Raw genomic sequence first — 27,735 nt, 5'->3', positions numbered from 1 at the left:
GGACCCGCCGACCGAGGCGCGGGCGCTGCAGAGGCCCCCCAGCCCAAGCCCGCGCCTGAGCCAGCCCTGAGGCCTCTGCTCCAGCCCCCGCCCCGCCCGCCCACCCCTCTCCCCCGGAGCCGCCAAGATGGGGGTAGGTGCTGGGGCCGGCCGGGCCGTACATGTGTGCGACATGTGGGTCCAGTGACATTGGGTATCTGCGGGGGGCGGTGGCTCCGGGACCCCTGCGCTCCGGGGCCAGGTCCGCGGGACCCGGCCCGTCGGTTTGGTTGTGCCGCTGGTTGAGCGTGTGCGCGGGACGGCCTGGGGCCGCGGGGTCTGTGGCGTATGTTGGCGTGTCTTTGTGTGCGGGGTTCGTGGGGCACCGACCGGCCCTGGGCAGCTCTGCCTGACCTGGTGCGGTTGCACGCTCCACCGTATGTGTGCGTGTGCATGTGTGCGCGCGTGAGCTCCTGGCTCTGTCCGGTCCTGCCAGCACCGTCTGCCAGCGATCGTGTGGCCCAGGTTGTGTCTGGGTGTGTCTGAGAGCTGGCGTTTGTGTCTGGGGGTGTTGAAACCCCTCTGCTTCCCCGGCCGGGTGGGGACAGGTCTGGGCTATGGGGTGAACACCAAATGACCTCTCTTTCTCCTTCCAGGCCTGGATGGGGGGGCTCCGCAGTGCGGCAGGTGGCCTGGGGATGTGTGTGTGTCCAGCCCCTAATCTGAGGAAGCTGATATGGCGGGGGGGGGGGGGGGGCGCTGGGAGAAGTAGGAGAGCAGTGGCAGGGAGATTTCGTGCCTGGCTGAGGGCGCATGTGTGCACATGTGGGGGGGTAGTGGGTGGGGGGAATGTATCGTGCATGTCTGGCTATGCCCTTGCCTCTGTGTCCGTGTGTCCTTGTCTGTCTGTGAGTCTCTCCAGCAGATGCCGCCTCCTTCCCCGGCTGACCACCTGATCCCCTCTGCAGCTCTGGATTCCTCCCTGCGTGTCTGGGGCGGGGCCATAGGGGGAGAGTGGGAGAAGGAGGTGGGGGCTGGGCAGGAGGAAGACAGAGTCCGGATGGGAAAGGCTAATGGAGAGGGAATATGAGGGATGGGGAGAAAGATGGCGGATGAACACTGATAGGCCCAGGGATGGAGATGGGGGGTGGGGCTGCAGATCTTTGGCTTGGGGTGGGTGAGGGGGGGTGGTGGGGAGAAGAAATGGGTGGGAGAGGACCAGGAGAGAGAAGTGGGGGGAGATGAAAGTTAGTGATGGCTTCCAGGTAAGTGGAATGGAGGGAGGTGTGGGCACATTGGAGGAGACTGAGACCGTACCCTGCAGGAAAGGAAGGGGAGCATAAGGAAAAGAAGAGGGGACAGGAGAAGAGAGGCCTTTTAGACATGGGTGGCAGACAGAGAGACAGAACCCTATGGAAAGAGCGAAGGAAATAGGCAGGGTCAGAGAGAGATGCTCTGAAAGAGAAAGAGAGAAAGGGATATTGATGCAGAGACAAAGACACACGGTCAGAGAGACATGCAGAGACGTGGGTGAGACAAAGACATGGAGAGACATATAGAAACAAAGAGAGAAACGGAGTCTGAGATTAGGAGACCCAAGGACAGACATTTCCTATCCAGAGACCTCCAAAGTCAGCCTGAAGGGTGGGAGGAGGAGGCAGAGAGCAAAAGGGGAGGTGGAGAGAGAGAGATGCTCAGAGAAGGCCCCAGACACTCTCAGAGGGGGAGGGAGAGGCTGGCCAAGGTGCAGAAGCTGCGGGTGTCAGGGGGAGGCGGATAGTTGAAAATGGTGAGGAGACGCAGAGACTGGCTGCAGCGAGACAGGCGTGTCCCCCACCCTCAGAGGTGCTCCCGCCCCGCAGTGCGCCCATCTGGGCCTCCCGCCTTGACTGGGAAAGCCTCGGCTCCCCCTCCAACAGATGGAAGCCCGCCCCCAAGGGAGTCTGGTCATAGCAAGGGCAAGCAGGAGCCAAGGCTTGCCTGCCAGGGACTGGGGTGTCCCGGTCCCCTCCTCCCTCAGACCCAGGGGTCCAGGCCCCCAGCCCCTCCTCCCTCAGACTCAGAAGTCCAGGCCCCCGGCCCCTCCTCCCTCAGACCCAGGAGTCAATACCCCCAGCCCCTCTTCCCTCAGACTCAGAAATCCAGGACCAGCCCCTCCTCCCTCAGACCTAGGGGTCCAGACCCCCAGCCCCCTCCTCCCTCATACCCAGGAGTCAGGCCCCCAGGCCCTTCCTCCCTCAGACCCCGGGATCTAGTCCCCCAGTCCCTCCTCCCTCAGACCCACGAGTCCAGGCCCCTGGGCCCCTCCTTTTTCAGACCAGGAGTCCAAGGATCCCAGCTCCTCCTCCCTCCAAGCATCAACTCCCAACCTTCCCTAAGGTTCCTAGGGGGCGGGGGCTGCTGGTTTCCTTCCCAACTCCTGCCAGGCCCCCATCTCTCTTGTCTCCTGCCTTGTCCCTCATTTCTCTACCTTGACATCTTCACCACATCTTCCCATCCGGGGGGCCACCCCTGTGGGGAGGTAAGGGCCCTTCTGGCCCAGGCAGTGGAGACGTGTCCTGCCTGTGCCCCAGGCCTCCGTGCTTTGGAGTGAGACGCAGTGCTGCCGCAGGGCTGGTCCAGGGCCAAGCCTACCCCCCACCCTCTGACACCTTCATAGAGCCTCCAGGCTGTGGTAACCCCAGGCTCAGCCTCAGGGTCTGGGGGCAGACCGCAGGCAGCTCAGGCCTCTACAAGGTCATGAGGGGATTAGGCCTGAGCTGCCTGAGCCCAGGATCCCGGCTTGGCTCTGGGCCCACAGGATCTGTCAGCAGCCCTCTCCCAGCACCTGGCCTCACCCCACCCCTCCTGCCAGCCTCCAGGGACACTGTCTTCCCCAGCTGCCCAAGCCCCCCAGACTGACACCTCCCTCCCACCCTTCACACTGCATCCAGGGCAAGCCAGGCCTGGGGCTTCTGTACCCCAAATCCCAGCCAGCTCCTAGTCTGTCCTCCAGAGACCTGACCTTGCCCATCCCTTGTTCAAAACTGTCCATGGCTGCCGCCAACCCCCAAGACAGAGGCCAGGGCCTACAGCTCGTCAGTCAGGGCCCCCAGGTCTGGCTGTGTCACCATGCACATAGGAGGCTGGCTCCCAGGCTCTTGTCCCAGCTGTGACCAACTGCTGCGGTACCCTTTCCTCCATCCCCACCGGGCCTGTGGGGCCTTCCAGGATTAGCTGGGTCCTCCGAGAGACGGAGACTGAGACACCCATGGGGCTGAGGAAGGGGCCCAGGAAAAGTGTTAGGTAGAGAAGACTGGAAGACAGGGAGAGTGACAGAGGCAGGGAGACCTGGAGCTAGAAGGACAGAGATGCCGAGATAGACCTGAGAGAGACAGACAGACGGATGGACAGGAAGGTCGCAGAGTGAGACAGCCAGAGATAGACAAGGGGATTGAAACAGAGAGGTGGAGAGGGTCCCTGGACACCAAGCATTCCAGGGAAGACATAGCTCAAAAGTTAAAGACAGAGACTTATGGCAGAGAGAGGCGGAGAGAAGGACGGGGAAAGACACTGAGGGGATCCTCGGGATCTGAGATCCCACAACATGGTAACTTGGAGAGAGACAGGAACCCAGAGAGAATCCAAAAAGAGACTCAGCCAGTCATGGGGAGAGATCATTCGGGAGATGCAGACAGACATTGTATGAGACAGAGGGACATATAGAGCTGGAGATCAGACAGACGGACAGAATTATACAGAGACCCATGCTGAGAGGCTCAGATAGACAGACAGATGACATAAAGAGATGGAGACAGAGCAGGGGGAGAAATAGCCACAGAGAGACAGAGATGGAAAGATACAGAGGTAGGAGACAGAGAAACAAAATAGAACAGTAAGACAGAAGGGAACAGAGACCTGGAGAGACAGATCCAGAGACAGAGAAAGACAGACATAGCAAGGGGAGGACACTCTAGGATCTGGGACAGGCCCATGGAGGGGGAGAACAAGACACAGAGATAAAGAGACACCAAGTGACTGAAGGAGAGAGAGCCACAGAGATTGGCACAGAAACAGAGAGACAGAAGCACAGACAGACCCAACAGAGACCCCGGGGACAGAGACCCAGAGATAACACGGCACCAGAGGCGAGACCCATGCATTCTGAGAGACAACCACCCAGAGACACGGGGTAGAGACAGGAGGGTGCAGACAAGCCTGACAGACTGTGACCCCCAGAGCCAGCTCTGCCCAAGGCACACAGAAGCAGGGTGAAGGTGGGCCCGCAGGGAGAGCAGGTGTCCCCCTTGTAACCCCTTCTCGCCCGCAGTCTGGTGGCTCTGACAGCTATCGTGTCGCCACCTCGCAGGACAAGAAAGATGACAAGGTCTCGCCCAAGAAGAGCAAGGGCACCAAAGAGCGCAGGGACCTGGATGACCTCAAGAAGGAGGTGGCTATGGTAAGCCCCACGCGTTGTACCCGCATAGCCTCCCAGAGCCAAGATATGGCTGGGGATGGGCCTCATGCTCTCAGGTCCTGCCCCAGCCCCCCAAAGGCCTTGGCTCTCACTGCCTCCCTGCAAACTCTTGTTCCTCAGACAGAGCACAAGATGTCAGTGGAAGAGGTCTGCCGAAAATACAACACAGACTGTGTGCAGGTGCGGCTGGGCCTGAAGGAAGAGGACATCTGGGAGGGGGTGCTGGGGCCTGGACCCCTGAGTCTGAGAGAGGAGGGGCTGGGGGCCTGGACTTCTGGGTCTGAGGGAGGAGGGGCTGGGGGCCTGGAATCCTGGGTCTGAGAGAGGAGGGGGCTGGGGGCCTGGACCCCTGAGTCTGAGGGAGGAGGGGCTGGGGGCCTGGACTTCTGGGTCTGAGGGAGGAGGGGCTGGAAGCCTGGACCCCTGGGTCTAGAGAAGAGGGGCTGGGGGGTCTGGACCCTTGGGTCTGAGGGAGGAGGGGGCTGAGGGCCTAGGACCCTGGGTCTGAGGGAGAAGGGGCTGGGGCCTGGACCCCTGGGTCTGAGAGAAGAGGGGCTGGGGCCTGGACCTCTGGGTCTGAGGGAGGAGGGGCTAAAGGTCTGGATTCCTGGGTCTGAGGGAGGAGGGGGCTGAGGGCCTGGGACCCTGGGTCTGAAGGAGGAGGGGCTGGGGGGTCTGGACCCCTGAGTCTGAGGGAGGAGGGGCTGGAAGCCTGGACCCCTGGGTCTGAGGGAGGAGGGGCTGGGGGACTGGACCATTGGGTCTGAGGGAGGAAGGGGCTGAGGGCCTGGGACCCTGGGTCTAAGGGAGGAGGGGCTGGGGGCTGGACCCCTGAGTTTGAGGAATGAGGGACTGGGGGGTCTGGATCCCTGGGTCTGAGGAAGGAGGAAGTGGGGGTCTGGACCTCTGGTCTGAAGGAGGAGAGGCTGGGGGCCTGAGTCCTGGGGGCCTGCAGTGCCTGTGAAGTGTTGGGGAGGCAGGGTGGCTCAAGGAGGGTCCTGTGTGAGTCCTGTGTCCCCCAGGGTCTGACCCACAGCAAAGCCCAGGAGATCCTGGCCCGGGATGGCCCCAACGCACTCACACCACCGCCTACCACCCCCGAGTGGGTCAAGTTCTGCCGCCAGCTCTTCGGGGGTTTCTCAATCCTGCTGTGGATCGGAGCCATCCTCTGCTTCCTGGCCTACGGCATCCAGGCGGGCACAGAGGACGACCCCTCGGGCGACAACGTGAGTGCCCCCCACCCTGCCTTGTGCCAGGGCCTCAATATTTAGGGGTGCCCACCCTGCCCCGCTTCTGGCCCCTTCTGGCTTCTCAAAGTCCACTCATGGCTTTGTCATCAGACCTGGGTGATCCCTCAGCGAGAGAGCCGGAAATGGTCTTAGGAGACTGAGGCTCAGTAAAGCCAGGAAACTTCTCTGCCATATAGGGGTGGCCTTGGGGACAGTCGTTGCCTGAAAGACTCCCCCCCCAAAAAAACTGAGTGCCCTCATGTAGAGAGCCAGGCACACCCTCCAATGCAGGGGACGCACAGGGGATGCGGTTGCAGCAGACCCTGTGCCTGGGAACACAGACCTGCATGCTGACCCCGTGGAGATCTTTGTACATGCATATGCACAAATGTGCGGAGTCAACACCGTCACACCTAGACACGGACTCAGACACAGCTGCCTAGTTCAGACACACAGGCAGGGACACCGAAGCAGATGGACAGACACAGGAACTCAGACATACACAGAGCTGCAGGCCCAGCCTGGGGACAGATAGACTGACCTGTGACTCAGGCAGAGACCGATTGTATTCCTAGACTTTGGAACCCAGGGCGCCTGCCTGGCCCATTCGGAGGAGTGTGCGACACTTGACCTTGGAGTCCTGAGTTCGAGCCCCACATTGGGTGTAGCGATCACCCCCCAAATAAATAAGAAAATAAACAAAACTTAAAAGGAAATTTAAAATGCACACAGGCAGATAGACAGACACGGGGTCTCAGACCCAGGCAGAGAGAGACAGAGAGACAGAGATCCACACACAGAGACCTACACACAAACAGTCCCATCAGTTTAAAGCCAGGCACGCAGCCCGGCAGAGGGACAGACACATTGACCTGAGCACAGGACAGACATGTACATGGATAATGTATGCTCAGCTTCTCAAACACAGGCAGAAAGACGGAGCAACACACAAAATCGAGAGACTGACTGACCTAGAGACACACGCACCCACGTGCAGAAAGAGGGGCCCTAACAGGCAGATGGACACACGGACCCTCGAGTAGACACAACCTGGGGTCAGGTACACAAATACGGAGCCCCCTGCCTCCTGTTGACTCGGGGCCCCCTTCCTGGATCCCACACCTCTTGGGCTGAGCCTGGGAGGGAGCAGCTCTGAGGTGTGGCCCTGTTTGCCCCACAGCTATACCTGGGTATCGTGCTGGCTGCTGTGGTCATCATCACGGGCTGCTTCTCCTACTACCAGGAGGCCAAGAGCTCCAAGATCATGGAGTCCTTCAAGAACATGGTGCCCCAGGTGAGCGGGGCTCGGAAGGGGGCGCGTAGGAGCAAGAGGTAGGAAGGTGGTGGTGAAGTGTGCCATCCAAACCCGGGTGGAGAGCGGGGCACTGACTCTTCTCCGTTGGGCCCCCAGCAAGCCCTGGTGATCCGCGAGGGTGAGAAGATGCAGGTAAACGCTGAGGAGGTGGTGGTCGGGGACCTGGTGGAGATCAAGGGTGGAGACCGAGTCCCAGCCGACCTACGGATCATCTCAGCCCATGGCTGCAAGGTGGGACCAGGACCTGGGACCCAACTCTGTCCTTCCTGAAGTGGCTCTGGGGTCCAGGCCCCCAGCTCCTCCTCCCTCAGACCCAGGGTTCTAGGCCCCAGCCCTTCCTCCCTCAGACCCAGGTGTCCAGGCCCCCAGCCCCTCCTCCCTCAGACCTGAGTCCAGGCCCCCAGACCCTCCTCTGTCAGGTTCAGGAGTCTAGACCCTTAGCCTTCCCGCCCTCAAAGCTAAGAGTCCCGCCCTCAGCCTTCTCCTCCATCAGACCCAAGAGTCCAGGCCCCCAACCCCCTCCTTCCTCAAACCCATGGGCCAGGCCCCCATCCTTCCTCCCCCAGGACCCAGGAGGTCAGGCCCCTTATCCCTACCCCGGGACCCATCAATACCTTAGAGCTTGACGAGCAGTCTCTGCTTCCCAGCTTTAGGAGCCTCTAGCCCCCAGACACCACTCACTCACCCAGGCGTCTAGGCTTCTAGTTACGACCTCCACGGGTACAGCCTTGACCCCGGTGTCCTCTGGACAAGTGCCCCCGGACCCCAGGACTGAGCCCTCCCTCCTTTCACCCACCCTCAGGTGGACAACTCCTCCCTGACCGGCGAATCAGAACCGCAGACCCGCTCTCCTGACTGCACCCACGACAACCCCTTGGAGACCCGGAACATCACCTTCTTCTCTACCAACTGCGTGGAAGGTGCGGCAGGGGGCCCTCAGGTTGGGGCAGGGCTGGTCCAGACAGAGGGCTGTGTATCTGGGACTCGGGGTCCCTCTGAACCTCGCTCTGACCCCACCCCCAGCTCAGCCTGCTCCCCTCTGGACCCACAGGCACGGCTCGTGGCGTGGTGGTGGCCACAGGTGACCGCACTGTCATGGGCCGCATTGCCACACTGGCTTCAGGCCTGGAGGTGGGCAAGACGCCCATCGCCATTGAGATCGAGCATTTCATCCAGCTGATCACCGGTGTGGCTGTCTTCCTGGGCGTGTCCTTCTTCATCCTGTCCCTCATTCTCGGGTACACCTGGCTGGAGGCTGTCATCTTCCTCATCGGCATCATCGTGGCCAATGTCCCAGAGGGCCTGCTGGCCACCGTCACTGTAAGGCTCGGACCCCCACGTTTGAGGGAGGAGGGGGCAGGGGGACCTGAATGCCACATTCCTGAGCAGGATGGCTTGTGCCCCGAGGGCTGAGCCTCCGAGGTCTTGAATGATGGGGTCTGGGGGCTCCGGAGGCTTTCTTAACGAAGCAGATGGAAATCTCAGGGCACACTGCGAGGCACAAAGGGCCAACAGCCTGCCACATTCTTTTTTCTTTTTCTTTGTTCTTTTTTGAGAAAGAGGGAGGGAGGAAGCAAGAGGGGGATGGGGCAGATCCCAAGTAGACTCCAGGCTCAGCGCAGAGCCCGACACGGGGCTAGATCCCATGACCCTGAGATGGTGACCTGAGCCGAAACCAAGAGTCAGATGCTCAACCGACTGAGCACCCCGGGCACCCCCTCAGTCCTATCACTTTCTAAGTTAAGTTACATGATTAAGAAGCCCACCCCCGTGGGGCTCTCTGCTATCTCAGATAGGAGAGCACATGACTCTCAATCTCGGTCTTGTGAGTTTGAGCCCCATGTTGGGTGCAGAGATTACTTAAAAATAAAATCTTAAAAAAAAAAAAAAAAAAGGAAGTCCATCCTCATGATAAAAGGTCCAAAGAATACATTAAAATAGTTTTAAAAAAATAAAATAATGCCCCCACCTGCCCTGCCGCCCAGTGGTCAGCCCCACCATAGAAGTGCATTGTCTACACAGCTCCCTGGCCAGTATAGGCGTATTCCAGCCAGTGGGGCAGTGCTGACGGCACATAGACCCGACCATCCCAGGAATTCTCTTTGTCTGCTTGGTGCTATTTTTTTTTTTTTTAAGATTTTATTTATTTGAGAGAGACAGAGAGAGAGAATGCACACAAGCAGTGGGGAGAGCAGAGGGAGAGGCAGGCTCCCTACTGAGCAGGGAGCCCAATGTGGGACTTGCTCCCAGGACCCTGAGATCATGACTTGAGCTGAAGGCCGACGCTTAATGACTGAGCCACGCAGGCGTCCCGCCTGCTTGATTTTTTTTCACTGAATATATCCTGCAGCGTTTTCCCCATTAGCATGTTCAGAGCCAGGGTAGGTCAGGGGCTCTTTACCAACGTGGGGTCACACATACGGACGCCCTGCTGTGAGTCTGGGCGTGGGCAGGTGGGCAGCACGCAGACTGAGCTCCCCAAGAGCCCCCTTGAGGCCTTGTCCAGCTTCTTCCCCTCAACCCACAGGTAGCCCCCCTACCCAGGCTTCCAGCAGCATCACTGTACTGACGGCAATAGAATAATTGAGTCCAGACCCCCGTTTTGGGCTCAGTTTTGTGCCAGGCACAATGGTCTTGAAACTCATCCTCACAGCTACAGGCGGTGGGGACCTGCTTTCTCGTGTATTTTTTCTTTCTTTCTCTGTATTATTCTGTACTTTTTGTCCCGTGGCTTATTCACCCTTGCTGTCATTCCCAGATGTTTGGGTTTTCTCTTGTTCGGGATAGTTCTCAAGGCTGCCGCTGAGAGCAGTGGCTGGCTTTGGGGGCGCATGTCCAAGCCTATGAGTGTTGGTCTCTGCCTCGGGGTGGAACTACCGGACAGCACCAGGCTTCCGAACGTCTGTCTGTCCTGTTGCTGTTTGATGTTAGGGCATGTGGGTGCTTGCGGTGCTGGCGCGAGCCTGCTGCCTGGCTCCCCCCATGACTGTGATTGTGACCTCCCGCCCCCTAGGTGTGTCTGACGCTGACAGCCAAACGCATGGCCCGGAAGAACTGCCTGGTGAAAAACCTGGAGGCTGTCGAGACCCTGGGCTCCACCTCCACCATCTGCTCGGACAAGACAGGGACCCTCACCCAGAACCGCATGACGGTCGCCCACATGTGGTTTGATAACCAGATCCATGAGGCTGACACCACAGAGGACCAGTCAGGTGAGGCTAGGGCCATGGCGGGGACCACGGGGGTCTGGCCCCAAGGCCCTGTGACAGGGGACACATGCCTCCTTCAGGCACCTCATTCGACAAGAGCTCGCACACCTGGGTGGCCCTGTCCCACATTGCTGGACTCTGCAATCGAGCCGTCTTCAAGGGAGGTCAGGACAATATCCCTGTGCTCAAGGTGGGTCCAGCTGCCCCCTTGACTCGGTCCTGCCCATGGCCATGGCCGCTGCCGCTGCTCTGCTCTTATGGTCCTCTGTCCCCACAGAGGGATGTGGCTGGCGATGCTTCCGAGTCTGCCCTGCTCAAGTGCATCGAGCTGTCCTCTGGCTCTGTGAAGCTGATGCGTGAACGTAACAAGAAAGTGGCAGAGATTCCCTTCAATTCCACCAACAAATACCAGGTACTCTGGGCTGTCTGGCCTGAGAGCCAGCCTGTACCTCCGGGTCTCGATCGTGCCTGTACGCGGTCACCTCTGCCCCACTGCCCCCTTGCTTTGGACAAGTTACTAACCTTCCAGAGCCTTGGTTTTACCATCTGTGAAATGGGAATGGCAGCATCCACCTGGTTAGGTGAGGAACAGGGTGACCCAGGAGTGAGAGCAAGGTCTCTGTCAGAGTGGGAAGCTGAGGAATGGAGATCTTTCTATAGTGAAGAGGGGCCCACCAGAGAGCTCTCATTCATTCTGCAATCTTTGGTTGAGCCATCAGCTCATGTCAGGAACACGTTTTAGGTCTGGGACACCTGTGACACCTGTGGCAGTGAGTGATACAGTGGAGTCCCTCCCTCTAGTGCTAGAAGACAGACAATGATGAAAGCATGAGGAAATATAGAATATCAGAATATGCTGGCTGTGGATGTCTGAGGCAAGAGTGTTCTAGACAGGGGGCACAGCCTGTGCAAAGGTCCTGAGGCAGGAGTATTCTGATGTCTGAACGCTAGCCAGACAGCCAGGATGGTGGAGTAGGAAGCCAGGGAGTGTGCTGGAGGCAAGGGCACTAGGTACCTGGGCAGGACCCATTGGGCTTGTGGGCCAGGGAGAGGACTCAGGTATGACATTTTTTTTTTTATGATTTTTATTTTTTATTAATTTGTTTGACGGAGATCACAAGCAGGCAGAGAGGCAGTCAGAGAGAGAGGGGGAAGCAGGCTCCCCGCTGAGCAGAGACCCTGATGCGGGGCTCGATCCCAGGACCCTGGGATCATGACCTGAGCTGAAGGCAGAGGCTTTAACCCACTGAGCCACCCAGACGCCCCTCAGGTGTGACTCTTAAGAGGGACGTAAGCCACGGGAGGGCTCTGTGCAGAGGAACAGTGGGGCCTGACTCACATTTTTATTCTTTATTATTTTTTAAGATTTTGTTTATTTATTTGACAGAGATCACAAGTAGGGCGAGAGGCAGGCAGAGGTGGGGGGGAGCAGGCTTCGCACTGAGCAGAGAGCCCAATGCGGGGCTCCATCCCAGGACCCTGAGACCATGACCTGAGTCAAAGGCAGAGGCTTTAACCTACTGAACCACCCAGGCACCCCTTGACTCATGTTTTTAAAAAGAGTTTCACTGAGATATCATTCATCTATCCTAGATCGCCCACATGAAGTACATAACTCAGCGTTTTGGGTTGTTCACAGATACGTGCAGTCAGCTCCACAATTATGGAGCTTTCCATCACATCAAAAAGAAGCCTCGCGCTCCTTAGCGCTTGTTCTCCTCCTTCTCCATCTCTCTGATCCCTCAGCAACCACTCGTCTACTTTCTGTCTCTCTGCATTGGTCTATTCTGGACATTTCGTATAAATGGAACCCTGAGACGCGTGGGGTTTTGTAGCTGGCGTCTTCCATTTCGTGTGATGTTCTCAAGGGTCACTTGGTGTGTGTGGGGCCCCCAGACCTCTCCGTGGCTGGGCAGTGTGGCGTTGCCCACACAGGCCCGTGCCTTGGTCCCTTAATCCGCCGATGGACGCTTGAGTCCTTCGCCCCTATGCACTACCGTGTGTGATGCCACTGGAAACTTCCCACACACGTTTCCTTGTGGCTAAACTTTGGCTGTCTCTCGGGTGTGTGCTTGGGAACGGGTGTGTGCTTGGCTCACAGAGTAACTCTACCTTTTGGGGGCAGCCTTTTGGGGGCTGCCACACTGTTTGCCAAAGTGGCTGCCCCGTGTCCCACTGACTCACCTTTTTTAAAGGCTCCTCCTGGCTGCTGGGGGGAGGAAGTACTATGGGCTGCAGAGGGCAACAGGGAGCCTCGGCATGGTAGCGGGTGGGGCATGGTAGCGGGTGGCCGGCCAGGGAGGGCGGGGGGAGGTGAGGGGAGGTCAGAAGCTGAGTGTATTGGAGAGGGGAGCTGGGCAGATTCGGTGGTGGGTCAGATGTGGGACGAGAGGACGCTGGGCAAGACAGGGAGAAAGAGATGTATCCTAAGGATGGCCGAGATTTCTGCGAGCGAGCCCCACGGGCTGAAACATCTGTGAGACATACAGAAATGGGCAGTGGGGAGCTGCGATCTCTGGGAGAAACTCCAAGAACCAGATGGAGATCTCTTGGGTAGAGAGTTTGGGGCAGAGAGTTTTGCATTCTGAGGGAGCCGCCGCTGTGGTCTGTCCCGGCCCCCATGGCTCTGGGCAGGTGGGGGCCGTCCTCTCCCCCCGCTGGGTCCCGCTGAGGCTCAGGCAAGCCGTCCCTCGGCCTCTCCACAGCTCTCCATCCATGAGACTGAGGACCCCAACGACAACCGCTACCTGCTGGTGATGAAGGGAGCTCCCGAGCGGATCCTGGACCGGTGCTCCACCATCCTGCTGCAGGGCAAGGAGCAGCCGCTGGATGAGGAGATGAAGGAGGCCTTCCAGAACGCCTACCTCGAGCTCGGCGGCCTGGGCGAGCGTGTGCTGGGTATGCACCTCGGGAGGTGCTGACCTGGGGCAGGGGCTCGGCCAGCTTGCAGGGTCGGGGGTGCGGTCCTTGAGGGCATGGGGAGGAGTGTGAGGCTGCCCAGAATCTGGCTCAGAATAGGGCCTCCCAGAATGCACTGTGAATGAATAAATGGATGAAGAGGGAGTGAGTATATGAATGAGACAAGGCTTCTTTAGGGGGTGAATGTTGACAGTCCCCACCGGCCAGGGCTGCCCTGACTGCAGGGATCCTAGCGGTGCAGAGCCATGGACCGGGAGGGTGGCTGTCTGGGGCGGGAGCCCTCATGCCCTCACCCCATCCTGCCGTCAGGTTTCTGCCATTACTACCTGCCCGAGGAGCAGTTCCCCAAGGGCTTTGCCTTTGACTGTGACGACGTGAACTTTACCACCGACAACCTCTGCTTTGTCGGCCTCATGTCCATGATCGACCCGCCCCGAGCGGCCGTCCCAGACGCGGTGGGCAAGTGTCGCAGTGCCGGCATCAAGGTGTGGCCTGGGGCAGCAGGGGGTCGGGGAGGGGAGGTGGGGGCGGGGCCCTCCGGGGGTCACCAGCAGTAAGACTGGACCATCCCCGCCCAATGCCCACAGGTCATCATGGTCACGGGTGATCACCCCATCACGGCCAAGGCCATCGCCAAGGGCGTGGGCATCATCTCCGAGGGCAATGAGACAGTGGAGGACATCGCTGCCCGGCTCAACATTCCAGTCAGCCAGGTCAACCCCCGGTGAGGCTCCCCCCTCCCCCCCTCTTCTGGCTCTTAGCATCTGGTCCCACACCCCCTCCACATGCGAGGATGGGCTGGGTGGGGCAGGGCTGCCTCTGAGCTTGGCTGTTCACAGCCCTTGTGACCCTGAGCAAGTCACTTACACTTCCTGAGCCTTAGTTTCAGAGCCCGGTCCTCCCACCTCTCCTGTCTGTGGGCTCGGCCAGCCTGACTGTCTGTCCATGCTTCCCCACGTATCCTGACCGGCCCTCTGCTCTTCCCAGGGATGCCAAGGCCTGTGTGATCCATGGCACCGACCTCAAGGACTTTACCTCTGAGCAGATCGATGAAATCCTGCAGAACCACACCGAGATCGTCTTCGCCCGCACGTCCCCCCAGCAGAAGCTCATCATCGTGGAAGGCTGTCAGAGACAGGTGGGCTTGGCCTGAGGCCTCCTCGGAGGAGGGGGCTGCGACCCGGATGAGGGGCTGGAGCCAGGCCTCTGGGCATCACCCTCACCCACTCTCCCTCCAGGGAGCCATCGTGGCTGTGACTGGGGATGGTGTGAATGACTCCCCCGCCCTGAAGAAGGCCGACATTGGCGTGGCCATGGGCATCGCCGGCTCGGATGTGTCTAAGCAGGCAGCGGACATGATTCTGCTGGATGACAACTTTGCCTCCATCGTCACGGGCGTGGAAGAGGGTGAGTTGGCCGGGGAGGTCCTGGAGACTGGGGTTCCTGCAGGAGGCCCCGAGAGGAGCAAGAGGAGCCGGCCAGGGCTGTGGCGGAATGCGTAGTAGGGGGACACCAGAACCCTTCCAAGCCGCCTATGGAGCCTGAAACTAGTCCTTTCTGTCCTTCTTCCCCGAAGTGGGGCTGGGGGCTCCCTGGGGACAGGGCTGAGCTGACGCATTTCTGGGGCCCAGTCTGGTGAGCAAGGCAGACGCAGAAGCATTTTTAAAACCTGTAAGTGCAACCACGGGGAAGCCGAGGGTCCTTTGGGAGCCTCATGGAGGCCCCTCGCCAAGCCTGGGGTCAGGGGGCGAGGAAGCTTCTAGAGTAGGCAGGAATCAGCATATGGAGTCCCAGGAGCCAAGCTGGAACATTCAAGGAGAGTAGTGCAGGGGGAGGGAGCTGTTGGCTGAGGGACAGAGCGCACACAGGCAAGGCGCTGGGAGGTTGCCCGTGTGTGGGGTGGGACCTGGCGTCTGGGGCTTGGGACTCCGAGCCCAGGCTGCAGAGCCCATGGCCACCACCGCCTCCTGACAGGCTTTAATGAGGCCCCAGATGGAGCTGGTTCACATTTAATTTTATTCTGATCATCAGAGCAATTCCTGATAATTATAGGAAATGTAGACAAGCATTAGGAAGAAAATTGAAATCACCCCTAACCTCACCATCCAGAAATAATCACTACTCCTGCTCTGTGCATTCTCCTCCCGCTCCTCTCTCCCTTTGGCAGTGTCCCCAGGGTAAAAAAAGAATGCATGATAAAAGAGAATGCCAGCAATAAAGCTGAGCCTAAAGTGACAAATGAGATGACCTTGCCTCCTGGTCCTGGAAGACACCATGGGTAACCCTTTCTTCCTCCCCAAGACGTCTGTGTGTATGCAGGGCATGACCTTGTGAGAACACCGGTCACATCTTCCACACTTATACTGGGCTCCCACCTTGTGCCTCCTGCCTGGTGTGGGACAGACAGCTGTGAGCAGAGCAGACACAGTCCCTCCCCTCCAGGAGCCAGGAGGGGCAGCTTTAGACAAATTAACACACGGATCGTGACATAACACACATAGATATAAATTGCAGCAAGTGCCGAGAAACTCACAAGTGGGACGCCATGGCAGGTAACAGCCATGGCCCTATCCACATCGGGCAGGCAAGGCAGGCCTCTCAGAGGTGGGAAACACAAAGAAACCCACAAAGTTTAACTTCCAGTAGGGGAAATTCAGGTATACCGCAGAGCCAAGAGCATAGGGAACCCCCATGTTTTCATCCCCCAGCTCCCTCACCACTCACGACCCCTCTTGTCTCAACACACACACTGGATTACGTTGAAGCACATTTCAGTCCACATTGCCTCCATCAATACCAGCCGTTTGTGGAAAGCTGAGCACGCACGGCAGGAACAGGAAAGAGCGGGTCTTACTTTTACACAAAGGTGATCCGACCATTCGTACCACTGGGCAGCCTGCCTTTCTTTTTCCATGTGAATGACATACCTTGTTACTCATGCCTCTCAGGGCACCCTGGAGGATAGGAGGAGGTGCTGGCTGTGTTAGTCTTTACCTTTTATTTACTTTTTAAATTTTAAATATTTTCTTTATTTATTGGGGGGGAGAGGCAGAGGGAGAAGCAGGCTCCCCACTGAGCAGGGATTCCCAAGACGGGACTCGATCCCTGGACTCCGGGATCGTGACCTGAGCTGAAGGCAGATGCTTAACCCGCTGAGCCACCCAGCTGCCCCAGCTTCTTTTTACTTTATACACACTGGACTGATTGAATTTGTATGGAGAGAGGACATGCGTCCAGTAAGCTGGGCAGTTTGCTGAATTTTTACACATGTACACACCCAGGCAACCACCAGACCCCGATCATGATAAGGAACATTTCCAGCTCCATCAGGCTTCTTCTGGCCCATAGCTCCCCGCCCAGAAATAGGCTGTACCTTGACTCTGAGTCCCATGCAATAGTCTTGAACCTCCTCTAAATGGAGTCGTGGGATATGTGCACCTTTGTGTTTGGCTTTTTTCACTAGAGGTAATATCTATGAAATTCCTCCGTGGATTTGGGTGTGTCAGTAGCTTGTTCCTTTTCCTTGCTGGGCAGTATTCTGTTGTAGGGAGGGACAGTAGGCCGTTCATTCATCCACTCCCATGCTGGTGGCCATTGGGGTCAGTTCTGGGTTTTGGTGATGGGGACTAACACTATGGTGAACCTTCTCATACTTGTTTTTTGGTGGGCGTAAACACTCCTTTAAACCTGGGAGTAGGATTTCCAGGTCAGTAGAGTGGGGGAGGGGGTGTTAATTTTAATACAAGCTGCCCAACAGCCTTCCCAAGTGGCTATTTCTCAGGGCATCGCGGTGGGTGTTTGTGCAGGAAGGTGGGCAAGTGGGAGGGTGGATTGGAAGGAGCGGGGTCCAGGGTGCCCGGGATCTGAGCCTGCCCCTGCCACAGGCCGCCTGATCTTTGACAACCTGAAGAAGTCCATCGCCTACACGCTGACCAGCAACATCCCTGAGATCACGCCCTTCTTGCTGTTCATCATGGCCAACATCCCCCTGCCTCTGGGCACCATCACCATCCTCTGCATTGACCTGGGCACTGACATGGTGAGTCCCAGCCACCCTCTGGGCCCCATGAGGGGAGGGTCCCCCACTCCCAACTCACACAGCCTCTCCTGCCCAGGTCCCTGCCATCTCATTGGCATATGAAGCTGCAGAGAGTGACATCATGAAGAGACAGCCCAGGAACCCCCGCACGGACAAACTGGTCAATGAAAGGCTCATCAGTATGGCCTATGGGCAGATTGGTGAGGACTTGGCGACCCCACCTGGTTCATGGCTGGATGCCCAGTGCCTGGCCCACAGTGGGCACTCTGGAACCTTCTGTTGGATGAGTGGGGTGAAAGCAGGATTTGCTGCTGGAGGTTTGGGAATGACTGGCAGATGCAGGCAGAGGACAGGCCTGGGGGGTGCATCCGGGGGGCAAATGGGACACCAAGGGGCAGATCAGGATTGGCCCCAGGCTGGCCACCTCAGAACCCACTGCTCCACCCTCCTCCGTGGTGGGGAAGACAAGATCTGACCATGAGTGGTCTGAGGGCAGGAGTGAGCCCCATCCCTTTCCTCCTCACCCTGCTGCTGGAGGTGCATGTGTAGAGCCTTGGAGATGCTGAGCTCCCCGTTGCTGGGAGTATCCCAGAAGGCAGAGGCTTCATGGTGGTGGTCAGAGGCCAGGGAGATCATTCCTGCATCGGGGAGCCTGTCAGACTGATACCCCGGGGGTTCTCAGGGACTCCCTGATGCTTATTAGGGGGCCTGGCTCTGGTGGGAGAGAGCCTCCCGGTGAGTCCCGCCACCAGGTGGCGCTGCCGGGGTGCCCCCCTGGGAGCTGGGCCTGTGTTCTGGGGTAGCTGCCCCCCCTTCCCACTGTGGAGTCTCCCTTGGAGGTGCCCTGGGCTGGCCCCGACCTGAACCTCTCCTCATCTCCTCCCCACCTCCAGGAATGATCCAGGCTCTTGGTGGCTTCTTTTCCTACTTTGTGATCCTGGCAGAAAATGGCTTCTTGCCCAGCAACCTGGTGGGCATTCGGCTGAACTGGGATGACCGCACCGTCAACGACCTGGAGGACAGTTACGGACAGCAGTGGGTGAGCGGGCGGCCCCACGGCACTGGTGAGGGGGCTCCCGGTCAGCGCCCCTGCCTGCAGCAGGCAGGAGCCCCCATCCGCTGTCCCAGCCACAGGGTGGGACTGCCTCCTAGGATGGTCCTTCTGCCTGGGGCTCAGGCCTCCTGGCACTCTCAGCCCAGCCTACTGAGGTGCCCGCCACCTCTGGTCTCACTCTCCCCCACCTGCCACAGAGGGGAGGCCCCATCGGGACAGAGCCCCTGCCCCCCACCCCAGGGCTGATACAGGGGGTACAGACACGGGGCACGTGGGTCCCGGGTTGGGGCCTGGCTGTGGCGGTGCTGACGGCCACCTTGCCTGCTTGTCATCGCTGCTGCAGACGTACGAGCAGAGGAAGGTGGTGGAATTCACATGCCACACCGCCTTCTTCGTGAGCATCGTGGTCGTCCAGTGGGCTGACTTGATCATCTGCAAGACCCGAAGAAACTCCGTCTTCCAGCAGGGCATGAAGTGAGGGCCGGCGGCACGAGGCTCTGTTCTGTCCCATCCATGCATCTGTCTGTCCCTCCCCAAGTGTGCCACGCGTCCGTCTTTGCCCCTGAGTGATTTCCTCTGAGTGGTCCCATCTATCGTGGATTCCTTCTGTGTGTCTTTCCGTGTGTGTGTGTGTGTGTTTGTGTGTGTGTGTGTTGGGGGGGACAGGGGTGTCACTACTGGGGTCCCCTTCCCACGCCTGTCTGTGTGTTGCTGTCTCTGTCTGTCTGCCTTTCGCCTTCTGTTGCCAACTCTCTGTCTCCTGTTCGTCCCTCTGTGCGACTCCGGGGCTGTCTGTCTCTGTCCACCTCAGGCTGTGCCTGGCTCTGGGGGACTGGGGGCTGGCTCAGGTCCTCTGAACCAGCCCCGCCTGTGCCTCCAGGAACAAGATCCTGATCTTTGGGCTGTTCGAGGAGACGGCGCTTGCTGCCTTCTTGTCCTACTGCCCTGGCATGGACGTGGCCCTCCGCATGTACCCGCTCAAGTGAGTGCCCCTCACCCTCCTGCCTCCTGCTTCCTGCCTCTCACTCTGGGAGCGTCCAAGGAGCCTTCCCCATGGGACATCCTCCTTGGCCCCATGCGGATCTCAAGCCTCACCTCTCCTACTGTCTCCTTGAACCATCCACCATCACAGTCCCTGTTCTTCTTTTTTTTTTTCTCTAAGATTTTATTATCTTTAAGTCATCTCTGCACCCAACGTGGGGCTCAAACTCACAACCCTGAGTTGGAGAGCCACCCACCCCACCAACAGAGCTGGCCTGGTGCCTCCGAGTCTTTGTTCTGATGCCCCGGAGCCCTCCCCTATGGACATTCTCGCAGGGGGGCCCCTCCAGACCCCAGTCAGCAGCCTCAACCAGAGGGCAAGGGAGAATTCCCACCCCCCAGGGCGGCCTTCCTGTTCTCCAGACTTGGCCTCTGTGCCCCCAGGACGGCCGCTCACCCACAACCCGCTGCTCTCCTGTCTCTGCAGGCCCAGCTGGTGGTTCTGTGCCTTCCCCTACAGTTTCCTCATCTTCGTCTATGACGAGATCCGCAAACTTATCCTGCGCAGGAACCCCGGGGGTGAGGGGGCTCCCCGGGTGCGGGGCGAGGCTGGGGGGGCAGGGGTGCAGTTGGGGGGCAGGGGGCAGGGCGCTGTGCCAACCTCTCCGTCTCCCCCATGTCCCTCCTCCTCTCTTCCTGGCTCTACGGTCCCCCTCCTCTCAGTCTCTGTCCTGCACCCTTCTCCATGTCTCTTTCTTTTTCTCTCTCTTTGTCTCCAGGTTGGGTGGAGAAGGAAACCTACTACTGACCTCACCCCCCCCCACATCGCCCATCTCTTCCCTGCTCCCGAAGCCCAGGACAGCCCCCACCAGTCCCCCCATTTTGTATTCTGGGGGAGGGGCCCTCTCTCCCCATGGCCCCACCTTGGCCCCTACCCCCTCAATTTATCTCCTGCCTCCCCACTGACCCCCCTCTGGCTGGCTTCTCTCTCCAATCCCTTCCGGCCCCCTTCTCCCCCCTCTCTTTTCTGTGTCACTGTTCCTCTCCCTCTCCTCTTCCTCCCCATCCCCTCTGCACCCCCTCCCTGGGCTCTTTTTTACTCCCCCTAACCCCCGGCTGACGCCATCTCTGGTTCTGGACAATTATCAAATATATCAGTGGGGAGAGAGAAGCGTGTGTGTGTGTTGTGCTTGGTTTCTGACCCTGAGGGTGGGGAGCAGGTAGCTTCCCCGGCGCTGGCATCCATGGCCGGTGACCCACACAACCTCAGGAGCCACAGAATCATGGAGTCACCAAGTCATTGGGTTTTAGACCCAACCGAGGTTACAGCGAGAGCAGCTTCAAATCGCTGGGCAGTGGGATTATGGGATCAGAACAGGGCAGAGGAAGAGAGGCAAACTCAAAGGGGAAGGGAGGGGGACAATGCTGGTGACAAAGATGACAGTGGTGATGATGGTGATTCACTGAGTGCCCTGAGTTGTTCAACCTTTAAGTGCTGTGTTCTTCTCTCACTCTTTCTTTCTTTTTTTTTTTTTTTTTGAGATAAACTTTAAGTGCAAAATCTTAAAGGCACAAGGCACAGCTCAATGATTTTTAAGATGACATTGTGGGGCACCTGGGTGGCACAGTCGGTCAAGCATCAGACTTTTGAGCTCAGCTCAGGTCTTGATCTTGGGGTCATGAGTTCGAGCTCTAGCCTACTTTAAAAAAAAAAAAAAGCCGGGGGGCGCCTGGGTGGCTCAGTGGGTTAAAGCCTCTGCTTTTGGCTCAGGTCCTGATCCCAGGGTCCTGGGATCAAGCTCCGCATCGGGCTCTCTGCTCAGCGGGGAAGCCTGCTTCCCCCTCTCTCTCTGCCTGCCTCTCTGCCTACTTGTGATCTCTCTCTGTCAAATAAATAAATAAAATCTTTAAAAAAAAAAACCCTACAGTGCATAACCACCACCCAGATCAAAGTACCAAACATTTCCACCCACCCAGAAAGTTCCTTCGTGCCCCTTTCTCTCCAGCGCCCCTCCCCCACCAGAGGCTGCTCTGATTTCTGTCGTCATCCTTTAGTTGCACCTGTTCTGGGACTTTGTGTAAATGAAATCCTACAAGCACTGTCGTGTGTGTCCGGCTTCTTGTCCTCGGCACCCCTGTGAGAGTCACGAACACTGTCCCACGTATCGGTTGCTTTAGGACCTTTCTAACAGTGTCCTCTGATGACTTGCGTATATGTTTCTGTTGGGCTCATGCTTAGGAGAGGGATGGCTACGGGTGGCACAGGCTGTGTTTTCGCTTTAAGCCGGCCACACCCTTCCCAGAGCTCACAGGTCATCGGCTGTTGTCCGTCCCTTGACTTCCAGCCCTCCTGGCTGGGCTGCATCAGCCCCTGGCTCCAGGTCGACTCTCTGACCAACCCCAAGACGTTGAGTGTGAGTATGCACATGCCCACTGTACCCTACAATTACATTGACCTACATTAGCGCCCAATGGCCTTATGGCCTTTTTCGGAAAAGTGAAAATCCTCTTGGGATTTCTTTCATTTAGCGAAAACGGGTGCTAATGTAGGTCTTTTATCAAAGCGAAGTGACATGAACTTCTGGAAAGTGGGGCTACTCTTTGCTTTACCCCATTTTGGCTTAGAGCAGTTTTCCTAGGAACACTCCATTTGGGATACTGGGGGCAACCTGTACTCTCATAGACAGCCGAGGTCCAGAGAGGGCAGGGACTTCACTGAAGTCACACAGCAGGGACACAAGCCAGGTTTCTGATTGTGCTGAGGTCCTCCTACGTTCCCAGCTCCACTTCCTCCAGGGATCCAAGAGGCAGGAAGGAGACCTCAGACTGGAGGGAGCACAGGGCCAGAGCCTGTCTCCCCCAGACTTTTCAGGGGCCCCCTTATTTCCCACCATCCCCCTAATTCAGGGCCCACCTGCCATCTTCCACCATCCCCCTGCCTCAAGGACCCTCCCTTCTCTCCCACAATCCCAGTTTCAAGGGGCTCCTCTCCCACATTGTCCCTGTGCTGAGGCCCCATCTCCTGAGATCCCCTGATTCAGAACTCCCCACACCCCACTCAGAGGGCCGCTCCCCACAATATCCTTGCTCTGGACACCACTGTCCAAAGCCCATACTGCTCAGCACCTCCTATAAAGAAACCCAACCGGCTCTCCTAACAAAAGCAAACCCAGATTCCCCAAGGTTGGCTGTAGGAGGAGGCCTCCCACTCTCCGTTCCCCAAGATTCATCTCCCTCTTGGGGGCTCTTCTCACCTCTGCTGCCCCCATCACTTTGAAATCGGGTGCTGCTCCCCCATTAATGCTCTGGGCTAATTGTGCACTCACAGTCCTCCTTTGATTTCCAGAAACTAGCTAGATCCAAGTGGGAATCCTGAACAAGATTCCACTAAAGGCCTGGGGGTGACAAAGGGAAATAAACAGGATCGAGCCAATCTGATCTTCAAACTCTGGCTCATTCAGCTTTGGCTTGTGACCTTCCCACACAGGGGGCCTCCCTGCCTACTGCTGTACCAGCCCCTATGGCAGAGGCTGCCTCCCCCGCCTCATGGGAATGCCCACCAGCAGGCCTCATAGCCCAAACCAGAAGGGAGATGGGTCTCAGAAGACAGCTGGGGTTAAGAGTCCCCTGGATATTCCACAGCAGTATTCAACTGTCCCACCCAGCCCTGAAACTTCAGTCCAGGTAAGGGAGCCCAGGCTTCCTGATACTTCCATACACCCATTTCTTGAGGCTCTTCTGGTGCACCCTGTTAGAATTCTGGCCATTTACCCATTACTCACTCAGGGGCAGGGGCAAGAACTGAGAGGGAGCCATGGCTGTGGGAACCAGGGAAAAGAAAGGCCCATGGCTCAGACACCAGCCACGCCTTGGGACATCCAAGGGGCCAGCAGTTCCTAACATTGCTGTTAAATTTAGGAAGGTGAGGAGCACCTGGCTGGCTCAGCTGGCGGAACTTGGGACTCTTGATCTTGGGGTTGTGAGTCTGAGCCCCACACTGGGTATGCAGATTACTTAAAATAATTTTTTTAGAAGGTGTAACTCTAGATATAATCAAAGCATTTGTGATGTAATGGCAATAACATCAACTACCATTTATTTATTTTTTTTAAAGATTTTATTTATTTATTTGACAGAGAGAGATTACAAGTAGGCAGAGAGGCAGGCAGAGAGAGAGAGAGGAGGAAGCAGGCTCCCTGCAGAGCAGAGAGCCCGATGCGGGACCCGATCCCAGGACCCTGAGATCATGACCTGAGCCGAAGGCAGCGGCTTAACCCACTGAGCCACCCAGGCGCCCTCAACTACCATTTATTGAAGAATATCAGGTATCAAGACCCCTCTAAGCACTATACATGGACCATTTAACCAAATCATCATAACCCATGAGTGGGGTACTATCAGGGTTTCCACAGTCCTGATGATGTCACTGAGGTTCGGGGAGATCATCACAGCCTAGGTTTTTATCTCTGACTCCAGAATCCCAGTTCTTTCAGTTATAACAAGTCCCTCTTTCAAAAATTCTCAAACCTGGGGGCACCTGAGTGGCCCAGTCAGTTGAGCACCTGACTCTTGATTTTGGCTTAGGTCAGGATCCTGAGGTTCCAAGATGGAGCCCCACACTGGCTCCGCATAGGGCGTGGAGCCTGCTAGAAATTCTCTCCCTCCCCCTCTGCCCTGCCACCCACCCCCACCCACCCCAGCCAATAAATAAATAAATTCTCAATCCTTTCCCAACTCCCCTCTTCCTATCTGAGGGGTGGGGGGTATCCCGAGGTCCCTAGTCCTAACCCCTCCATCCCTGGGAGCTCAAGGGTATGGGGGGGAGCTTTGCTCTCCACCTCAGATACCCCTCCAGCAACCATGGCCCTGTCATTAGCTTCCGCCTCCAGAAAGGAATAGATTTCCACAAATTATCCGCAGTCTCGCCATTCAAAACGAGGTCCGTGGACCAGTAGCATCAGCATTACCTAGGAACTTGTTAGGAATGCAGATTGATGGGCCCCACCCAGGTGTTTTTTATGCACCCGAGTCAGGACGACAGTTCCTCACGAGCCCCACTGTACTCTGCAGGGGAGGGAGTACAGGACGACTGCTTCTGCCTTTAGATCTCCCAGGACACCCCGACTCCCTACCACCACCCGCCCCGCTCTGGAACTACAATTCCCACAATACCCAGAGGGGTTTAGCGTTACTTTACGCGACGACGTCTCCCAAGGTGTTTCGCGAGCCAGACCCTCCCCAACACCACGAGGACTACAACTCCCGCAATGCTCCGCGGCAGATCCACCGCCCCCGGCGCCTCCGGAACGGCGTCGCCACGTCGGCTCCGCTGGGTGGGGCCGGGCTCGGGCGGGGCCGCGGTGGTCTGCCTGGCGCTGCGCTCGTTGTAGCGGTTTTACCCCTCAGGACGCAGACATGGCGACCGAGAAGGACCCGCAGAAGGATTCCGAGCCGGAAGGGCTGAGCGCCACGTGAGCAAGCCGGCTCTAGCCCCCCGCCCCGACCGAAACCCGGGAGCCCTGACCCTCCGCCCCCTCTTCCTTCGAGTCCCGGGAGTCCGGGCCTCAGACACCAGAGTCTGGGCTCCTGGTCTCCAATTCGAGGACACTGGAGTCTGGGCCGCCCCCTACTCCTCCGGCATTCAGGAGGCTCGGACCCGTCCCCCTCAGGGCCCCAGAGTCCAGCCCTCACGGCCCCCTTCTTGCTCGGGGGGTGGGGAGTTGGGGGATCCGGGCTCAACCCCGGTCTACGGCTGACCCGGGGCTCCCCACCAGGACCCTGCTGCCGAAACTGATCCCGTCCGGCGCCGGCCGTGAGTGGCTGGAGCGGCGCCGCGCGACCATCCGGCCCTGGGGCTCCTTCGTGGACCAGCGGCGCTTCTCGCGGCCCCGCAACCTGGGCGAGCTGTGCCAGCGCCTGGTTCGCAACGTGGAGTACTACCAGAGCAACTACGTGTTCGTGTTCCTGGGCCTCATCCTCTACTGTGTGTGAGTGCCTCGCCCGCTCCGCACTGAACCCCTTGGGCAGGGCCGGGCCGTGCCCCCACCCGAGAGCCCAGCCCGCGCGGGTCGGCCCCTCCCCCACGGCACGGCTCGGCCAGACCTTTTCACCTAAGGGTCCGGCTCGAACTGCCCCATCAGCCTGGCCGGGACACCGTGTGACCGGATTTGACCTGGTCTTGCCTGGCCTCAAGGACTTAGCCTGCTGTCCTCCGGTGTAGGTGGTCAGCCGCCTGACCAATGCTTCCCTACCCTTCTCCAGGGTGACGTCCCCCATGCTGCTGGTGGCTCTGGCAGTTTTCTTTGGCGCCTGCTACATCCTCTATCTGCGTACCTTGCAGTCCAAGTTTGTGCTTTTTGGTGAGAAAGCCCCTGTCCAGACAGTTCCCTGATCCTTCAAATCCTGGTCTTGGAACACCAGACCCCAGTCTGCCCAAGCATAGATTTACACTGGTTCCCCCTAATTCCATCCTTTAAAATCTCAGACACACCAGGTGCTCACACCCAGCCTCAGAGCCCCCCACCCCGGTTGGTATTCTCAAAGCTAGAGATACCCCAGAACCAACTCTTCAGCTGGCTCCTGTCCTTTAAACCTCCTTTCCCTGGCATCCATCCATCCATCCTCCCTCGCCTCTCTGCGGAAAGCATCAGTTGCAGGTACCCACATTGGACACCAGGTGGCGACCTTACGCTGGCCTAGATCTGGGCCCCAGTCCTTTACAGCTGCCTGGGGCGGGGCCAGAAAGATCTTGGGACTGTTCTAACAGGGAAGCTGAAGTCTGTGGCTCCTGTGGTCCCAGACTGGCCCTTTGTACCACTGGGAAGAAAGAGGGGCCTGTGTCTCCACCCACGGGAAGCTCAAGGTTCAGAGTGGTGATATGGAAGAGCTGGGGTCAAACAGGAAGACCCAAGTCAGGGTCCTTCAGAGGCTTGTGTGTTCTGTCCATGACACGGGTGGGCTGGCACCTGAGGGCATGTCATGCAGGCATAGGGCATGAAGGGGGTGCCTGGAGCATGCAGACCCTATCCTCCAGCCTGCCCCAAGAAGTCAGAACTCTATATTCTTATGTGAAATCACTCAGTCCAACAGCCCCAAATCAGATTCTTGGGGAACAGTGTGCAGACTCAGAAAACACATCCACAGATCAGACTTGGCCTTTGGGTGACCCGTTTGAGACTCCTGGTGTATGTGAGTTGGGATGGGAGCAGGAGAACTGTAGTCTGGAGGAGTGGGAGGTGGGGAGCTTCCAAGCAGAGGTGGGGCTGAAGGGCAGTGAGCATGGTTGGGGTGGGCGGTTGTGGTAAGGAAGGTGCTCTGTTTGGGTGGGCAGTGGGACCATCAGAGAAATGGGTGAGGCAAGGCAAGACCAGGCTGGGGGGCCTTGGCATGAGGAGCTCGGACGATCCTGAGTCTCCTGGAGCTTGTTACATCAGACTGTTGGTGGGCTGTTGGGGGTTCCTTGGGGAGAAGACATGAGTGTTGGAACAGCAGCCCCAATGCCATCTGCACCCCCAGGCCGAGAGGTGACCCCAGCCCATCAGTACGCTCTGGCTGGGGGCGTCTCCTTCCCCTTCTTCTGGCTGGCCGGCGCGGGTTCTGCCGTCTTCTGGGTCCTGGGTGAGTGAGTACAGACTCTGGGACGCCCGGGCGGGCAGTGGGGAGCAGGTGAGGGAGTGATGCCCTGAACTGCCTGTCTCCCTGCAGGAGCCACCCTCGTGGTGATTGGCTCCCACGCCGCCTTCCACCAGACCGAGGCTGTGGATGGGGAAGAGCTGCAGATGGAGCCTGTGTGAGGGGGACCCTCCAGCCTCCCGAGCCCGCTGCCTTGGCCCCACTTGCCCCTGCCCTGCTCGCCCCTGCTCCACACTGCCCCTGCCCCACACTGCCCCGTGCTCCTGGTCAAAGGCCTCCCTGCTATCCCAAGCCCCGGGGTGGGGGTGGGGTGGGGGATTCCAACTGTGGAAATAAAACTGTTACAGCTGTCATTCAGCAGATACTCTCCCAGGGTCTTCTGTTGGCCTGTGCAGGGGTGTGGGGGACTGCAGAGACCCAGATGGAGGGGTCCTCTGGATGGGGGGGTTCGATAAGCAAGATGAATGACTAAAAAGAGAGGATGGGGCTTCTGCATGGCTTCGTGGGTTAAGGGCCCAACTCTTGATCTCAGCTCTGGTCTTGATCTCAGCGTTTTGAGTTCAAGCTCCAATTGGGCTCTACACTGGCCATGGGGCCTACTTGAAATAAACAAACACTTTTTAAAATACAAGATTGGATGGCAAATGGTGGTTAGTGCTGGGTTGGGGGGAGAGTGAGCCAGGGGTACCCCAGACTGTCCCCCCATGTTCAGTGAATTGCTAGAAAGACTAGATAGACAGTTGGACCTACAGCTGTAATTCATGATCATGAAAAGCTACAAAGCAAAACCAGGGAAGGGGAAAGGCCCGTGGGGCAGTCGAGAGAAAGCCAGGTGCAAGCTTCCCAGTGTCCTCCTGGGGGCCTCCCAAACCCTGTGCTCCATTCCTGCAACGGCAGTAAGGGCGGCTGCCAGGGAGGCTCA

At 58.1% G+C, this 27,735-nt stretch overlaps 2 protein-coding genes across 2 annotated transcripts; both read left to right on the top strand.

The window, feature by feature from the left end:
• The first annotated feature begins 99 nt into the window (after window positions 1-99).
• ATP1A3 (ATPase Na+/K+ transporting subunit alpha 3) lies at window positions 100-20,352 on the top strand. The gene is made up of 23 exons (XM_044257248.1): window positions 100-133; window positions 4,328-4,417; window positions 4,556-4,615; window positions 5,458-5,661; window positions 6,845-6,958; window positions 7,076-7,210; window positions 7,782-7,899; window positions 8,031-8,299; window positions 9,993-10,191; window positions 10,269-10,378; window positions 10,466-10,600; window positions 12,894-13,086; window positions 13,417-13,592; window positions 13,695-13,831; window positions 14,095-14,245; window positions 14,346-14,514; window positions 16,992-17,146; window positions 17,223-17,346; window positions 18,040-18,185; window positions 18,544-18,674; window positions 19,081-19,182; window positions 19,669-19,760; window positions 19,961-20,352. The coding sequence occupies exons 1-23, from the start codon at window positions 128-130 to the stop codon at window positions 19,987-19,989; spliced, it is 3,045 nt and encodes a 1,014-aa protein (XP_044113183.1). The 5' UTR covers window positions 100-127; the 3' UTR covers window positions 19,990-20,352.
• Window positions 20,353-24,523: 4,171 nt separating this feature from the next.
• RABAC1 (Rab acceptor 1) lies at window positions 24,524-27,170 on the top strand. Its single transcript, XM_044257255.1, has 5 exons — window positions 24,524-24,652; window positions 24,956-25,168; window positions 25,443-25,540; window positions 26,697-26,798; window positions 26,886-27,170. Exons 1-5 carry the CDS (start codon window positions 24,597-24,599, stop codon window positions 26,972-26,974), a joined length of 558 nt encoding a protein of 185 aa, XP_044113190.1. The 5' UTR covers window positions 24,524-24,596; the 3' UTR covers window positions 26,975-27,170.
• Window positions 27,171-27,735: the final 565 nt, after the last annotated feature.

The sequence above is a fragment of the Neovison vison genome, chromosome 7 (genome assembly GCF_020171115.1).
Source record: "Neovison vison isolate M4711 chromosome 7, ASM_NN_V1, whole genome shotgun sequence".
In the NCBI taxonomy this organism is placed as follows: Eukaryota; Metazoa; Chordata; class Mammalia; order Carnivora; family Mustelidae; genus Neogale; species Neogale vison.
Note: the sequence above shows the minus strand (reverse complement) of the source record. Positions and strands in the feature narration are given on the sequence as shown.